Genomic DNA, 18,595 nt, shown 5'->3' with positions numbered 1-18,595 from the left:
AGTTGTTCGACGCTTACCTAGTCCAAATTGGTTTTTACTGATCTTTGCGCTACGGATATTATATCTCTGTTTAATATTCACTCGATAAAACTAATAAATTTGAGGATGCAGTCAATATAACTGTACGTGCGATATGACAAATCGCGACCCAAAAGCAGAGGATTGCACGCACAAAAAACCCAAGCAGATAATTTTTCTGCTGGAGTACACATTCTGCTGCAACATCGAAAGCTTTGGAAATTCAACTTTGGGTATTTTCCCGGTGCTTGTTTTTACGGGTTCGTCTCCTCCGTTGCCTCTCCGTGAGTGGAAATACGAATCGTGAAGCCTTCCAGAATGTGTGTACGTGTTGGTTGGTTTCAAAGCCCTTTAGTTTGTGCAAGCAGGAGCAGTGGACGTGGGTGGTCTCCTCTTCCAATGAAGGAGAAAATTCAAAAGTGCATTGGATACTTGAAGGGTGCTTCCACGTGCATCACGTCCGCTCATCCGTGCACCACATGTGGAATTCGGAAGGGATTTTAAAAACGCTTCGCTGCTTCGGAACAAAATTGTTAACAATCTCGAATTCGATCTCTTGAGTAAGAAAAGTGCTATCGGAGTTTTCATGGAAAATCACCTTTTAATGCCATTTTGGGTGTTTCACGTCAGATACTTTCTGAGCCTCGAGTTATGTTCGGAGTAGCACACTTTGCTATCGTGCACCATCTGAAAAAAAACTATTTCGACACTTCCACCACTATTGCAGTGTATCTTGTTGGGATTCGATCTTCTTTTTTCGTGGCGTGGTAAGTTTGAAACCCGAGCGAGACCTTGTTATTTACCATTCTTCTCTTCACCATCAAATGAATGCGTATTGCAAAAGTACTTTAAGCAAATTCATAGTTCCCCACAGTTGTTTCATTTAAACTTGTGTCATAATACATCCTGGTGGGCTCTTACGCTAGTTAATATGATTTACATTTGTTTATTGTGGTAATTTTCTCTCTCTGACAAACGTTGAAATGGATATAGAAAATGTTACGTGAAAATTTCGGCGTACTCAGTAGATATTTTTATTTTCCTTCAATTACATCGCCTATCATTATTCTAAAATTGATGTGATCTCTTAAGTTGTTTCATTTTTTTAAGTCTTGTAACCCTACCATGTCCACATATTTCTTTATGTTGACATCTATCGTTTTTTTGTTCGATCTAACTCATCCGAAGTCTTCTTTACGAAGCAATCCCGTTAATTTCATCTTCAGGATTTACTTCATCAGACCATTGCGTCTCAAAATATGTGCGAAAATGTTTACCCCTTCTTATTTTCAGAGTTTCCATTAAACTTCTTTCTTCTATTCTCTGTCACATTCTTCTTTAGTCATTCGGTCCATTCGTATGGTCTTCATAATTATTTTGCGGAACCACATTTCCAGTGCTTCCAGTCTTTCTCATTCTGCAGTTGTTATTGTCAATACCTTACTACGATTGAGTTGCATGCTCCAGATAAGTATGTTTTAATGAAGAGCTTCCTTGTTTTAGGCCTTTGCTTTTGTGATAGCCGACATGTGCCTGGGCTGTTTTCCAAAGCAGTATCTTCTAGTTTCTTTTGTCGTTGCTGATTTTCCTTCCGAAATGATAAAAATCTCACTTCTACTCACTTTTGATTCCCTAGTTTAATGTATATGAGGCCTTCTTTGAATTTTTGCCAAAGACGAAACATATTTTTGGTTATTACACTGAGCATATGGAATCTCTCCTGATTTTGGCATATTAGTCGAGAGGATGCCGTAAGTTTCATTTGGGATGTCTCCTTGGAAGACCCGAGAGTGAGGAATGCCGGCGACGCGGGGTTCCCAACGGATCCCGGTTTCAACACCTTCACCGTTCGCGTGCCCTCCGCGCGGCTCCAGTTCCGTCGAAACTTCAGGGGGAAGTGGGCGGATCCCTCCCCAAATCTCGTTCTCGGCGAAGCTTTAAAAGTGTTCCGTATTTTCCCTCGGAGTATAAGTCTCGCAACCCCCTCTCTCTTTTTCTCTCTCACCCACCCACCCACCCACATACACACACACACGCCCTATTCCAGCCTTCTCCTCCCTCTGGCGACCGATTCTCGTTCCGTCGCTGGTGCATTTCGAGGAGAGAGACTCGCGAAGCGCGGTGGGCGGTTGAGACAACGAAGCGGAGTGAAATGTGCATTTCCGCTCGAAAGGGCGTTCCCTTTCTCCAAGCCAGCCCGCGCGCTCTCCGCTGCTGCTAAAGACTCCCCCCGGCTTCGGATCTCATCACTTTTATGGCTACACCACCGTGAAAGAGCCTTGCGGATTCAACCCATCTCGCACGATCATTCGTGGAATTTCTTTTAAGTTGGAGTAAGAAATATATCAGTGTTTTCTAGCGGGAAATTTGGGGCGAGTTCGGTCGTAATTTATGTCCGTGGGGAACTTAAAGGCGGCTCGATCGATTTTTGAATGTGTGCAGGGTACGGATGAACTTAGCAAGTAGTAAATTACTTAAATTATCGATTTATACTTACCATTGGATGAGGAAAAAAGTACAACACTAGGATGGCTTTATCTTCTGCTCGGGTTTTTTTTTCAAAGCTGACCAACGTAATGTTGAATGCGATATTTCTTCATTGTTTAATTCTCCCTTTACAGCTTAGCACATGCTCGTATAATATAAAATATTATTTAGGGTCATATTTTATTTTAAATCACAGTCCATTGGAGAATGAATTTTCACGTAAATCTGCTTGATATGAATGTATTGCATTTTTAAATTTTTTCTTGATTCGACGGAACCAAAAGTAATGTATCCACATTTCCATACTATAATATTTAATGCCGTATGAATTATGAGGGACATAGTACGTACTCTTAATTTCTTAAAAGTTGGAGATAAAATGAAGTTCTCAACTTTTATAGTTTGTAATAAGAAAATCGAATACAAATCAACAATGTTCTGGGGCTCAAAACAACGTCTTCAGCCAATTTAATCTCAAATTTTTAATAGCAGTTATTATAGTTTTAAGATGAGATAGCTGCCCTTCCATCCTCTTCATTTCTTTGAAACTTAATGCATTCAAATTTCTCTTATTCAATTCAGACGTATTCCATTCTTGGTCTTCTTCGTCGTGATTTTTAAAACATATCTGTCTAAAGGACATTTTATGCCTTCGATCATTTCCAGTAGATGTATTTTTCTGTGTTTTTTTCTATGTGATGTTCTTTTTCTCCTACCCTTTGCACTTTATTTATTCGGAATATGCGTCAATTGGATATACATCATATATCAGTAGCATCAAATGCTCTAACCCGTCGTCCCAGTCATCTATTTTCCGCTGCTGTTAACGTAACTGCGTCATTACAATAAAAAGCATTCTCCAGAGTTTAGTTGTAATAAGTTTCCTCAAACCTATTGTCATGTCCATTTCTGTTATTATACTTTAATCCTGCTAGATGTGCATGGGCTTTTCTAATCAATATGCTATAATTATTTCTTCCTCTTTTCATCGCTGATATTCCTGATACCTACAAAAAAATGATTGTCTATTCTGGTGTTTGCAACCGTAGTTCCATGATGATCATGCATTCTCGCTTTCTTCATCGAACTCTTGGCTTTAGTTACATGATTTATAAAATTTTATGGCTGCGTTTAATATTCTGTTGAGGTTGAAATCCTCGTCAGTTCTCCTTTCTGCTCAAATAAAATATATTGCTCTATCGTCAGCAAGGCATGGCACGTGACGTTATGGTATTAAAGCATGAAATTCTTATTACGTTATTGTACGTTTAATCCTGAATTTAATTTTTCCTTTACCATATTTTATGGTCCTTTTTATATTTAGCATAATGTGCAAAAATCTGGGAAATATTTAATGAAAATGTAAAATGATGGGCCTCAGCGTAAAAAAAACTGTAGGGTTGATCCAGTTGTCTTGTCTTCCATCGTGCCCATTCTAATACAACAGGCCTGCAGGATTTTCCTCCTTGCTGTCATCCTTATGCGAGATGGCTGTTAGAGAGATGGGATGTCATATCTTATTGGCCCACGGACAAACAAAATGTTGACAGCGTAAGTAGGTCGGCAGATGAATTTAAACCGACGAACGGGGTTTTCCGGAGATTGCTGAGTAAATACACGAGAATTGTATCGCGTTGAATTTTTTTATTTCAATGTCTTGGGCGTGTGCCTACACTTGATTCAGTTCCTCGCCCAATCCATATATTCGAACTGGCTTGCGATATTTTGTGTTCGATCCAACTTTTTACCTAACTTTTTCTTCTTACTTCGAAAAAAATACATCGCACGTAGTGATGTAATTATTTTCGAAAGAGTAAGAGAAGTGTCAGAATGGTGGCCTGCCTCTCGTTTCCTTCGGTAGGTTAAAAGGAGTTTATGTTGCCTAGAGTACCCCAAGAAAAATTCTGAGCCTCTTAACTAAAGTCCACGAAACCCATACTTTTGTGATGCCACCATGTTTGGAATAAGTAAATAGATAAAAAGGACTGGACAGGACTGGATCATGACAGGTAATCAGAATTCACTAATAAATGAATTCAAAGGAATTATCATCTCGCCAATTCATAAGTGACTCCTTAACATGATTTTATCGGTGAAAACGTTCGCACTAACGGCTTTTGCATCGAAATGTCGCGTATGTGCCATTTTGATGAAATTTTCTGAATTTGTATTCCTATGTGCACTATATAGAATTATGATAAAACTTGGCCTTCCGTAATTAGTTTTCTGATACCGAAAATCCAAGATTTGATATAAGCGCTGATGGCAGTGGGGAACTACTAACCGAGGAATAATGGATGAATGGTGCAGAAATAGATGTCGTTTTAATGAGAAACTGACCCTTAGATTGGTTTACTGCAGTCCCTCCATTCTTCCCTATTTAGTGGCAATTCCCTCACTTTCTGATAGGGTCCCTGTTTTACGTACTTCTTAATTTACCCTATGTATTTGTCTCTTGGCCTTCCTTGCGGGATCTTTCCTTCAATTTTTCCTTCTATTACGACGTTTCTAACTAATGCATTGTGCTTCAAGGTATGTCATACCAATGTAGTTCTTCTTTTCCGTAGAGCTCTTCATTTGGTCCTTACCTCCTCTGCTCTTCTATATATATGCTCTGATAGATTCCCTGTTTTAATTCCTTCTTAATTTGTTCTATGAGCATGTCTCTTGGTCTTCCTCGTGGAATCTTCACTTCTATATATCCTTCTATTATATTCCTAATCAATCCATTGTGCCTCAATGTGTCAAATCCATCTATTTCTTCTTTGCCGTAGAGTTCTTCATATGGTCCTATCCTCTTCTGCTCTTCTACGTATTCATCGTTCCTCACTTTGCCTGTCCATTTAATCTTCAGCATTCTCCTCCAGCACCTTGTTTCAAATGCTTCTATTCTTCGTTGGTCCACTTTTCCAATATTCCATGTCTCCGATCCATAGAGTGCCATGCTCCACTAGAACGTTTAGACGAACTTCTTGCTTGTTTGCAATCTTATGTTCTTTGAACATAGTAGTTGTCTCTTCTCAATGAACGCCTTCTGTGCTTGATTTTGGGCTATTATTCGCTTGAAATCGGTCGAGCTTCTTCCATCCCAAGTTATACTGCTGCCTAAGTAGATGAAGGATTCATTTTGCTCTAGTTTCACTCCTCGAGTTGTGATATCTGCATTCAGTTTCTCTCTTCCACACACAAGGATTTTCGTTCTCCTCTTCTTGATGCTCATAATATACTCCCCCAGTACTTGGTCCGTAGTATTCAGGTTTGCTTGCAGGTCCTCTCGCGTCTCTGCTGCTAATGCGATGTCGTCTGCGAACCGCAGCATGTTAATTTCTTCGCCGTTCATCTAATCCTTTGATGCCCAATTCTTGTGCTTTCTTTATTGCCTCTTGTAGATATACGTTGAATAGTGCTGGCGAGAGGTTGCTCCCTTGTCGAACTCCGTTTATTTTGGCTTCTATTTTCCTTCCCTTTTTCATTTGCATGGTTGTTACCTGATTCGTGTAGAGGTGATGAATTATTCTTTTGTCGTTGTAGTCCATTCCAAGCGCTTCCAGTATCTTGAACATTTTGTTCTATTCGACATTTTCTAAGGCATTCTCTAAGTCCACGAATGTCACATATAATGGCTTGATTACATGGATCAATTTTTTGACCAGTACCCTCAGGCTGAGTATTCCCTCTCTTGCTCCTCGGTTTTTTTCTGTATCCGAATTGGTTTTCCGAAAGGCTATCTTCTACCTTTCCTTCTATTCGTCGGCTGATTATCTGAGTAAGAATTTTCGTTGCGTGAGAAGTCAGGCTCAATGCTCTGTATTCTTCGCATTTATCTGTTCTAGGTTTCTTCGGTATGGCAATCATTGCACTCTTTACCAAGTCCCCAGGTATTCTTCCACTGTCGTAGATATCTTTCATTATTTCAAATAGGGTATCCTTTGCATTGGCACCGAATGCTTTGATAATTTCTCCGTTCATTTTATCAACTCCCGGTGCCTTGTTGTTCTTCAGGCCTTTCATGGCTCGGTCTAATTCACCTCTCAGTATCTCCGGGCCCCGTTCGCTTTCTTCTTTAAGTAAGCCACCTTCAAGTGGTTCAGGCCCTTGATAGAGATCCGCAATGTATTTCTTCCATATCTTCCCAATGTCTTCACCTTCTGTCGGTATCTTTCCATTGGCATTTCGGACGTTGTGCAATTTTGTTGCTCTTACTCAGAATTTTGTCTTCACCAGTTTATAAGCAGTTTCACTGTTACCCATTGTAATATTGTCATTGATTTCCTCGCAGCAGCTTTATATCCACTCTCCCTTGGCCTTCTTGCACTCTCGTATGACTTGGCTCCGCAACTTCTTGTAAAGGGTTCCCTCAGTTTTCTTTTCTCGGATTCTTGTATTTTCTTCTCTCTTCAATGAGGTATCCTATTTGAGCTGTAATCCATGGCCGTTTGGTTGGCGCCGTCTTACCCGCGAGTTGTTCATCTGCTACTTCGGTTATGATATTCTTCATTTCCTTCCCTCGTCCTTCTATGCCAGTCGCTTTTATTCCTTCTATTTTTCTATCAATGGTCGTGTGCACTTTTATTTTTCCTGCTTTTCCTCTAGTGTCTTTGTGCTCCATGTGGGTTCCTATGTCACTTTGTTATATTTTTTATATCGCAGTGGGCTTTCCATGACCACCAGGTTGTGATCGCTATTTATATCTGCGCCAGGGTAGCTCTTGCATAGCTCACCTTGGGTTCTGTATCTCGTTCTCACGAGTATGTAGTCTATTTTGTATCTTGCCCTGTCCCCTGGCATCTTCCGGGTGTATCTTTTTCTCCGATGTTGCTCGAAGAGGGTGTTTGCCACCACCATGTTCTTCTCGGTGCAGAATTCTATCAGTTTTTCCCGCGCGGGGCTCCGCTTTCCCAATCCGAACTGTGCCCCGCTCCTTCCCTCCCGGCCCTCTCCTACCACAGCGTTCCGGTCTCTCATTACGATTAGGTTCTCCTTCCCTTTCGCTGCTGCTATAACTTCTTCCAGCTGCTCGTATACGTCTTCTATCTCCTCTTCTGAATGGCTGGATGTTGGCTTATATACCTGCACTATCTCTGTGTCTGTAGGCTCTCCCTCTAACCTTGTCATTAGAATCCTTTCTCTGCATTGCCAGCACGATTTGACTCTTCTTACCCACTCCTTCTTGTGAGTTCAATGTTAGTTCCTATTCCGAAAAAGGTAAAGGCTGCAAAATGTGAGGACTACAGGAAGTTTGATATCCCACGCCGCTAAAGTTATTCTTACGATCATCAACAAAAGGATAGAGAGTAGGGCTAATTATTACTTATGGGAGGATCAGTTAGGGTTTAGGAAGGGGAGAGGTACTTGTGATGCCATTTCAGTAATGAGATTACTAATCGATAGGAATATATATTACAATCAGGACGTATTTGCCTGTTTCTTATATTTCGTAAAAGTGTTTGATAGAGTCCATTGGGAAAAACTAATGAGTTTATAGAAGAGAATAGGAATAGATTGGAGGGACAGAAGGCTAATCCGCAGCCTGTACATGTCTCTGACGGCTCAGGTGCGAGTGGGGAACGGGGAGTCGGGATGGGCAGTGTTAGGAAGAGGTATAAGGGATGGTTGCCCATTATCCCCGTTGCTGTTCAACCTGTATGCAGAGGAAATGATTAAAGAGGCATGGGAAGAACTGGAGGTAGGAATGAAAGTGGACGGAGAATTCGTAAAATCAGTTAGGTTTGCTGATGACCAAGCTTTAGTTTGTCAGTCAGCCAAGGGGTTGCAAGCATTGCTGAGTGAATTGGAAATTCAGTGCCACAGGTATGGGATGAGATTCAATGTTAATGAAACAAAGGTAATGCGATTTGCTAGAAAAAAGGCTATGATAAACGTTAAAATAGGAGGGCAAAAACTAGAGCAGGTAGAACAGTTTACGTATCTCGGTAGTGTTTTGGACCCACACGGTCAAAGTAGTAGGGACGTAAGGAGAAGAATTGCGCAAGGCACAGAGGCTTTCACAAGGAGGAGGGAGTGACGTTGGATGAGAGAGACGTTGAGTAAAGATATTAAGAAAAGGCTCGAGACCGAGAGGACCGAGAAGAAAACAAATGAAGTACTTGGTATGGTGGGCGAAGAGAGGGGTTTGTTGGGAGAAATCCTATGGAAGCAGTAAAAATGGATGAAGGGTGTATAGATCGGCAGTGGGATGTTGAACACTGTAATAGAGTGGAGAATGTTAGGCTAACGAGGAAAGGGCAGGAGCAGGATAGGGATGTTGGACGGGTTGAAGGGAGGAAGGAAGTACTCAGAGATGAAGAGGGACCTTATGTAAAGTAGGATGCTGGATTTTTTGTTTTGTTAGGAGTCACAAAATATTTATTTGGTCGTTGTATCCATCCAAAAACCTACCTAAACCGGTAAATTACCTTATAACAATAATAATAATAGTTATATATATATCTCAATGTCGTTCACTGATGGGAGTGGCCTAAAATTGTTACTTTGTGGAAGCCCACCCTCACCCCTCCTTCGCCTCCCGTTCTCCCCTTCTCCTGGCCCCCTTCCCTTTCTCTCGCACCCCTCACCTCAACAGCTCCAGCAGTCATTACTTCTATATCTTCAGAGGAAGACGGATTGTTTCCGTCGAAATATCAAGAAATAACGTGTGAGTGTTCTTCTTTTTTTGTGTTTCTATATTGTGTGTTACTGTGTATTGTACTATATATATATATATATATATATATATATATATATATATATATATATATATATATATACACACACACACACACGAGGGTCATCCGGAAAGTAGTACCCGTTCGTGAAATAAAGACACAAAAGTAAATATTAACAAACATAAAAAATTTTATTTGAAAGAGGATACTTTAAACTACTTCTCAACATAATCTCCAAGCAAATTAAGGCATTTGTCATAACGTGTGACAAGTTTCTGTATTCCTGCTGCATAGTCCTTCGCCGCCAGCTCATTGAGATACGCGAGGGACCCATCTTGCACAAATTTTTGCATAATTCAGATGGTGTTTAACAATTTCATGAACAATTGTTCGAGAAACATTGGGAAAATGCTCACAGATGTCATCAATTGTGACGCGCCGATCGTTCCTCACGAATTCGTCAACTGAGCTCACCAGTTGGTCTGTAATGACAGACGGTCTCCCCGAACGCTCATCGTCGTGTGTGTTCCCCCTCCCCATGTTGAAGTTGCGACACCACCGCCGAACAGACGACTCGTCCATTACATTGTCTCCATACACCTCCTTTAATTGGCGATGAATATCACATGGGCGAACGTTTCTTGCATTGAGGAATTTAATCACTGCCCTCACTTCACAACTGGCGGCGTTCTCAATTTTTTTAAACATTGTAAACAATCACAGAAACAACACAGGCAATGCTAGCGTCACGCAACTTGGCTCAGAGAAGGCAGACAAGCCACTGAAGCTATCTGACCTCGTCCAGCGGCTACTCGCGTCGTCAGCACTTCATGCGGCACGAACGGGTACTACTTTCCGGATGCCCCTCGTATATCCCGGGTTCGATTCCCGGGCAGGGCACTCTGGGCACCTGCAGCTCCACCCAAGCTATGTGATTTTTCGGGTACCAGGTCTTCCTGGGAAACCATAACCGGTACAGGGAAAGGAGCTGACCCCCTACCCTGATGTGTGAATTTCACACGCCGTCGGGCTTATGTACTGGGTGAACTCTACCATCACCTTCCAAACCGACCTTCGGGTTGATTACTGTGTTTATGGTTTTTTATATACATATATACACGATATGATTCCAAGAGTCCTGGATTTTTACTCCTTCCTGCATAAATATTTCGTGGAGGGACTTATCGGAGTGGAAATTTCGGCGCGCCTATGCGATAATAAACCCCTAATATAAACTTTAACAGGGCAAGATATCGGTTGAATACAGAGAACTACGAGACAGAATGCCGTATATCGTACATTAGTAAAAAAATCAGTGCCTCTTTTGAAAGAGAAAATATAGGAAAACATCTTTTGTAACATTTGGTAGCAGTTCTTGTACCCGCAAATACGAGTAGTTGCTCGTAGTTTCTACGCATGAGCAATCACTCTACTATATATCGCGTGCTATATATTGTTATTTCTCGATGTCCTTTTATGGAATAGGTATTGATTCGAAGATTTAGACCAAACAGTTAGGTCTAAATCTTCGAATTCGGCCGGAGCATAATTTGTTATCTGGATCAATATTTAATAATCCGGATTTAAGATTTTTGAACCATTCGAAAGTTAGAATTTGAATTTTGTATTTTTTAAACTTCGAATTGAAAAATTGCTGATTAACATAATCTGGATTTTTTTATTATTTCGGATGATGTCATATTTGTGAGCTGCTTGAATACTCGAACGTATTTCGAAGTGGATTACGAGAGATTCTAAAAGAGCATGGCGCGAATCTACTGACTGCTCTGTTTCGTATGTTAGCGGTGATTGTGACAATTCGTGTGTTAAGAGACGAATATTGAATGGCCAAAAGTGGTTCAGATGAAGTGCACTTATCCTTAGTTGCCGTGGTCACCGTACACCATCGTAATCTGCATTGCTACTGGACGGCCTATGTGCCTAGGCCGCAAATTAGAAAGTCTCTCGTCAGGACAGAACCAAAATCTGCTACCGTTAATTCTTGCTCTGAACTGCCGAAAACTTATGAAAACTTCACGTTAATTTATGTTGCTTGAAAACGACCATTTGTAGAGGTGCCAGCGGTCGCAAACGCTCCAAACCTTAATGTTATTGATATTTTGACAGTTCTAAATTGGCCGATTTTCACGCATGCGGGTTTGCGAATTTTAATTGTCGCGCACTCCCGAGCATTCGAAACGTATCAACCCGCTGCGTATAAATACGATTTCCTTGATCGTTAAAATCCGGATAGTTCCGGCTCTGGTACCCGCTAAACTCTCTGTCATTCTATTAAGGGCACTCAACGTACTTTGCCTCGAATCAAAACATCCTTTATCCCTCCGCAGAATGTTTTTTTTCCGCTTTCGCTTTGCATCCATCAGACGCTGTAACGTCGTTGGTCCGTCTCAACTGAGCCGGGAGGGTGAGTAGGGCACGGAGAGGGTGGGTGAGTAGGGGAAGGGCGAGAAACAGGTGCGAGGGAATCCGTGGATGCATGGCTGACCCCTTCCCCCCACCCACGTGGAAGGAGACACGAGAGGGAACTCGTGAATAAGGCGAGCGAGAGTGGAGGAGGCGGCTCTTCTTTCCTCGTGGGGCCGTGTGTTAATTGAGGGCCACTTGAGTGTCGAGGGAAGAGTTTTGATGGTCTTGGATTCTTCCTTCTCCTCGGTGTTCTCGTCTCGTACATTTCAGTGGTGGCATTTCGCCGACAGTGGCGAGCCTGGTAAGCCCAAGTATGTGCTCTTTTTGCCACTTGGAATTTAATTCCTAATCAGAAGAAGGAAAAAGACGCTCGGAAGTAATGAGTTAATTTCTGCTGGTTTTAATGGAGTTTCTCGAGATTAGCTGTGAAGTTTCTCTGTCAAGAATCCTGTCGTGATTATGCTGGATTATGCTCCGTGTGGAGGGGCTGAAAGGCGGATATATTTGTTTGAGAAACATTCATTAGCTGACGTTCTCGGCGAAAATTCGGTCAAATCACATTCCCATCTTCCTATTATATGTTTCTTAGATGAAATAAATTATTGTCACGCGTATTTTTGTTTGCCAGTGAGGCTTATTCTGCAGGAATGAATAGCTTTCAATGAAAAAAGTTCACGTTTTGCGACTCGCATAGATTTTTAGCGCATTTTTCCGTCGAATTTACTGTTAGTTCCATAGCGGCTTCAACCATGTACAGCATACACTATAATCTTATTCAATATGTGATATCAGATGTATTGCTTTACAACCTTAACTTTCCAAGGGTAAATGAATATTGTCATCGTCAATTATTTACTGTAACTGTTGTATCCATTTAATCTAAATATGCAATTTTTCCGTCAACCGTTTTCTTGTTTACGGAAGTTGCCTGTATAAAAAATTGTTATGACGGAGATTACCGTACTTGCTTGCTATTCTTACGTGGACTGCGGTCGGAGATATTTATTGATCTTGCTTGTGTGTGCTTGAGATGAATTGGATCAATTTCGAGTTTCTTATCTGGCCACTCTTGTCCCCAAAAAGACCTTGAACTACTTTATCCTATATATTAGGATACAGATTGCGGACAGAAAGGCTAATACAGTCCAAGTTTACGTCGTTTTGCCAGTGCAGTATTTCGTTCAACTCTCGTTGATTGTATTTGCTCCAACACCCGGTTGTAGTTTCTAGAAATTAGTACCTATGAAAAAAAGGGTTTTAATTTTTTGATTCTGAATCAGAATTTGACATAAACATAGTATTATTTTTATATTGCAACCTTTAATTCATAGAATCCAACGTTCCAGTTTTTTATCTCTTTTATAATCTTTTTTTGAATCTCTTAAATGAAGTTATTATTTGTGCTCACAGGCAAATTATTCGGGTAATGCTGCTGTGACAAGTTAGAGCTACTTACGTGTATGTTATTATTAAGGATTACGTTCTCTGTTGAAATCATGTTATACTATAAATCATTACTTTCAAAGGAGACAGTACTGCGAATTTTGTAATCAAATTTAATCTAAGAGTACCGAGTACGTGAAAAATACTTTGAACCAGATGTTATATCATTTTTCTGCCTTATTAATATAGTTTCGTAATCCAATGTAACAATTTCAGGGTGTAAAAATTACCAAGGCATGACCGGGACCCCGGTCAAGGCGAATGATTTTTACACTTTGAAATTGTTGCATTGAAATGAATATTAGCGAGTGACTCCGTTAAAAGTTACTGTTGCGGCATCTCCCGCAGTTTTTTGGAATTAGTTTTGTAATATTTTATTGAAATTATGATGGCCTTGTGACCTATTTCCACTGTGACTGAAACATTTCTTTAAAAACAATTGATAGAAAATGTGAACTAAATGCTGAATATGTTTATCATCCGGCATGAGGAAGTTAATATTTGTCCCTTGGTTTCCGAATTGAAAATATTTTGCAAAAATATCACCAATAGTTCTTTCCTAGGAAATCCCAGAGTGTATTTTTTCAATTGCAAAGAAATCGAATGAATAGATTACATGCATTTCTTTCGCTACAAAGAAAGGACTTCGAATTGTAAAAGCCTTAACAGTGCGACATATATTTGAATGCTAAAATTTTAATCAATGCGAGATAAGTTAATTGGGCGAGCCATTCAATTTTACTCTTCGTTTTCAGTGCCAACTGTAGCTTTCAAATTTACCTCGTCACTTCCTTGTTTCCAAGGCATCTATCCTTAGATATGAGGAGAGAAATAATTTTCAAATTTCCTTGCGGGGACGTTTTCACCAGCTCTGTTACAGAACACTGGCGACAGTTTTTCGAAGACGGGGCTCTTGAAATCTCTCTCCTTTTTTTTTAATTCTTTTAATGTTTCCTCCCACGCAGGTATAAGCCCTCTCCGTCTACCTTGCCGCTCTTATATTTTTCCCGCCATCCATCACGTCTCCCTCGGTGCATATATATATATATATATATATATATATATATATATATATATATATATATATATATATATATATATATATATATGTCCCTCCCCGGACTACAACCTTGACGTGGTGGAAGGGCTTGTGCGTTCCGATGACCCCTAGAGCTGTACTGGCGGGAGTAATAATTATTGCTCCTGGTAGGGTCACCCATGCCAGATAGGTCGAAGGTTAGGAGCCAGACGAAAGGTAGTCCACGCAGCGTCTGTTCCTCAGTGAGGCGGCTGCAATGGCGTCTGACCCCAGTGGGGCGGCCAGTAAGTGATGGTGTCACGTTAAAAACACTATTGAGGAAGGCAACGGGAAACCACCTCAATTATCATTCCCTAGAAAAATATGATGGGCAATAGAGATAATTTGAGTCCTGGCAACCACGGGGCTCGGCCCAATCGGCCGTGTGTCGTGCCCGGCAGCGGGGGAGGCAAGGCTTCCGCGGTCGTCATCCCACGAAACCCTTGCAGGGGAAAACCAGCAGCAGCAGGACAGAAGGCGCAGGAGAAGAAGACAAAATTAGTTAGAATAGGAACGTGGAATGTTAGGACAATGATGAGGACAGGGAAATTGGAGAATGTTAAGCGAGAGATGGAAAGGGGAAATATAGATATTTTAGGTCTATGCGAGGTGAGATGGAAAGATAGCGGGGATTACTGGAGTGATAAATATAGAATAATATACAGCGGTGGGGACGAGAGCCAACGAGGGGTTGCCATAGTATTAAATGAAGAGGTAGGAAGAAGCGTAGTCAACATAGAGCAGGTAACGGATAGAATACTACTAGTGGAGATAAAAGCAGAACCGACGAACTTAGTTATTATTCAGGTATACATGCCGCCGAGCAACCATAAGGAAGAAGAGGTCGATAAGATATACGATCAGTTAGAGGACATGATCGCGTGTGTTCCAGCAGGGAAACATTTGATAGTGATGGGGGACATGAATGCGACGGTAGGCGAAGGAAGAGATGGTGATGAGGTGGGCGACTACGGTTTAGGCACGAGGAATGACCGCGGGGAGAAAGCAGTTGAGTTCTGCAGGAGACAGGGGTTAGTCATCACCAACACTTGGTTTAGACACCACAAAAGACGCAGGTATACATGGAAAATGCCAGGTGACTCAGGAAGATATCAGCTAGATTATATCCTGGTTAGACACAGGTTTAGGAATAGTGTGATAAATTCCCACAGCTTTCCGGGAGCGGATGCGGACTCAGACCACAATTTAGTTGTTATGAAATGTAGCGTACGTTTCAAAAAGATAAGGCAGCGGCGGCGAGTTAGAAAATGGAATGTAGAAGCATTAAATGGGTTGAAAAGGAAGGAATACAAACAGGCGGTAGAGAAAATAATGGAGGATGGTAAAGGGCTTATTACTATCGAAGAAAAATGGGAAATGATCAAAAAAGGGTTGTCTAAAGCCGCAAAAGACACTATTGGAACCGTTAACGCTAAAAGGACTAGGAAACCATGGATCACGGATGAGATGATAACAAAGATGGATGAGCGTCGAAAATGGAAGAATATAAATACAGAATTAGGCAAAATGAAGTACAAAGAATTGAACAATAAATTGAGGCGGGCAACAAATAAGGCAAAAGACGCATGGTGGAAGACGCAGTGCGAGGATATGGAAAGTCTCCAGAGGAAGGGCGAAATCGGTGCGCTGTACAGCAAAGTTAAATCGTTATCGGGAAGTAAGAAAGGAAGAGCTATGCTAATAGTTAGAGATAAAGCGGGTAAGGTAATAGTTGACGCAGGAAAGATCCAAGAGAGATGGAAGGAGTATATAGAAGAACTCTATAGTAAAGAACTCAGACCAACACAGTTAGACATTGAAAAAGAAAATGACGTAGAGGAAGACAGCTTAGGTCCAGGCATACTAGACAATGAGATAGAAAGGGCATTAAGAGAGATGAAACTACTCGTAAATAAGGCCGTGGGGGTAGATAACATTCCCGTGGAACTTTTAAAATGCTTAGGAAAATGTGGGAGGAAGAGGCTATATGGGCTGATCCGTAGCATTTATGAGGAGGGAATCTGGCCGGAAGACTTTGTGAGAGCAGTTTTAGTTCCGATTCCGAAAAAGGTAAAGGTCACGTCATGTGAGGACTATAGGACAATTAGTTTGATATCCCACGCAGCTAAAGTTGTTCTCAGGATCATAAACAAACGGATAGAGAGTAGGGCAAATGATTACTTAGGGGATGATCAGTTTGGGTTTAGGAAGGGGAGAGGTACGCGTGATGCCATTGCAGTAATGAGATTATTAATCGAGAGGAATATAGAACACAACCAGGAGGTATTTGCCTGTTTCGTAGATTTCGAAAAAGCGTTTGATAGAGTGAATTGGGAAAAACTAATGAGTATTCTGCAGAAAATAGGAATAGATTGGCAGGAAAGGAGGCTAATCTGCAACCTGTACATGTCTCAGACTGCTCAGGTGCGGGTGGGAAACGGGGAGTCAGGATGGGCAGTGTTAGGAAGGGGTGTAAGGCAGGGTTGCCCATTATCACCGTTGCTGTTCAACCTGTATGCAGAGGAAATGATCAAAGAGGCATGGGAAGAACTCGAGGTAGGAATGAAAGTGGGCGGGGGATTCGTAAAATCAGTTAGGTTTGCTGATGACCAAGCTTTAGTTTGTCAGTCAGCCAAGGGGCTGCAAGCATTGCTTAGTGAATTGGAAATTCAGTGCGACAGGTATGGGATGAGAATCAACATTAATAAAACAAAGGTTATGCGATTTTCTAGAAAGAAAAAGGCTAATCTTAACATTAAAGTAAGAGGGCAAAAGCTAGAGCAGGTAGAACAGTTTACGTATCTCGGTAGTGTTTTGGACCAACACGGTCAAAGTAGTAGGGACGTATGGAGAAGAATTGCGCTAGGCAAAGAGGCTTTCACGAGGAGGAGGGAGTTGATGACGGGGACTTTGAGTAAGGATGTTAAGAAAAGACTCGTAAAAACTTTGATATGGAGCGTAGCTATGTACGGCGCGGAAACGTGGTCATTGAAGCAGGAGGATAGACGTAGACTGGAGGCTTTTGAAATGTGGGTGTGGAGAAGAATGGAAAAGGTGAAATGGACAGAGAAGAAAACAAATGAGGAAGTACTTGGTATGGTGGGCGAAGAGAGGGGTTTGTTGGGAGCAATCCTATGGAGGCAGGAAAAGTGGATGAAGGGGGTGTTGACCGGCAGTGGGATGTTGAAGACTGTGATAGAGGGTAGAATGTTGGGCAAAAGAGGAAAGGGAAGGAACAGGATAGGGATGTTGGACGGGATGAAGGGAGGAAGAAAGTACTCAGAGATGAAGAGGGACATGGTGTAGAGTAGAATTTAGGGTTGTGTTTTGTTAGCAGTCACAAAATATTTGTTTGGTAGTTGTGTCTATCAAAAAACCTACCTTAACCGGTAGATTACCTTAAAAAAAATATATATATATATGTATATATATATATATATATATATATATATATATATATATATATATATATATATATATATATATATATATATATATATACACACACACACACACTTACACATATACGTACGAATTTTGAGTCTCACCGAAACCTCTCCCCCAAAGAGACGACGTCGATCCCGGCGCGCACAAACACACAAGCCCTCCCCCACATCTCACAGCTGCCGCACCGACCCCTCCTTCACCCGCCTTCTCCGTCTTTGCCAAATCGGAAAAACAGGGACGGGAGCCAAGATAGCCATCCTCCTCGGTGCAGACGACATCCTCATATTCCTCATCGAGGAAAATTTTTGCCATCCTCATTCCCGCTTTCGTCTCTCCGGGAGTGGATTGGGGTATGTCCTTCGCCCGCCTCCTCTCCCCTCGCCCTCCCACACCCTGGGCTCCCTCCCTCTCTCTTTCACTCTCATTGTCCTTGTTCGCAGTTATCGTCGTCGCCCGCTTTCGTTTTTTTGTCCCACCCACGCCCACCTCTCCCTTCACGTGTCCGCCCAGTAATAATAATATAAATGCAGCACTTGGTCGCCTTCAAACTGACGCTAGAAAACAATTTATGAGCGCCCGCAGAATTGTTTCTAAGTTACCTTACGATGATGAATGTGGTTTGGATCAAATTGTAGAAAAATGGTGCTTCCGTTGATGTACAAATCTCTAATTCTACCTTAGTGTTTTGGCTAATCGTTTGGAGGTATTAATGTTGATAGAAATATTTTTAAGAAATTTTCCCTGAAGATGGATTTTTCTCCTGCTGTATTAAAAACGAGGAAGTGTGCTACCAGAAGTGTCCGTTGCTTGAATATATTCATATTATCAAATAGGATTTGGTTTGCGCGCGACGGCATCTTTTAATTTGATGCATTTAGTGGAAGTAATACTACTAATCACATTGTTAGATAATCAAAGACCAAATATCCTCCAAATTGGATTGTTTTCCTCGCAGGAATTTTCATATGGAAACATTGAAACTTTGGGCTGAAAGTAGGGAGAAGTCATGGAGATTTGTCGTATGCGAGTC

General features: G+C 41.4%; 2 protein-coding genes across 4 annotated transcripts in view; one reads left to right on the top strand and one right to left on the bottom strand.

Moving 5' to 3' along the window:
- LOC139691202 (very long chain fatty acid elongase AAEL008004-like) overlaps positions 1 to 18,595 on the top strand; it is a 525,450-nt gene that overhangs the window by 11,419 nt on the left and 495,436 nt on the right. The window lies entirely within an intron of this gene.
- Positions 7,123 to 7,620, bottom strand: LOC139691165 (craniofacial development protein 2-like). The gene has a single exon (XM_071588884.1). It carries the CDS (start codon positions 7,618 to 7,620, stop codon positions 7,123 to 7,125), a length of 498 nt encoding a protein of 165 aa, XP_071444985.1.

Source organism: Hetaerina americana, unplaced genomic scaffold, assembly GCF_022747635.1.
Source record: "Hetaerina americana unplaced genomic scaffold, ioHetAmer1.1.p SCAF_30, whole genome shotgun sequence".
In the NCBI taxonomy this organism is placed as follows: Eukaryota; Metazoa; Arthropoda; class Insecta; order Odonata; family Calopterygidae; genus Hetaerina; species Hetaerina americana.
The sequence above is the reverse complement of the archived record's forward strand: the minus strand, read 5'-3'. Positions and strand labels throughout refer to the sequence as shown.

Coding starts and splice junctions, on each gene's coding strand:
- LOC139691165 (XM_071588884.1), bottom strand. CDS start 7,620: ATGACAAGGTTAGAGGGAGAGCCTACAGACACAGAGATAGTGCAGGTA.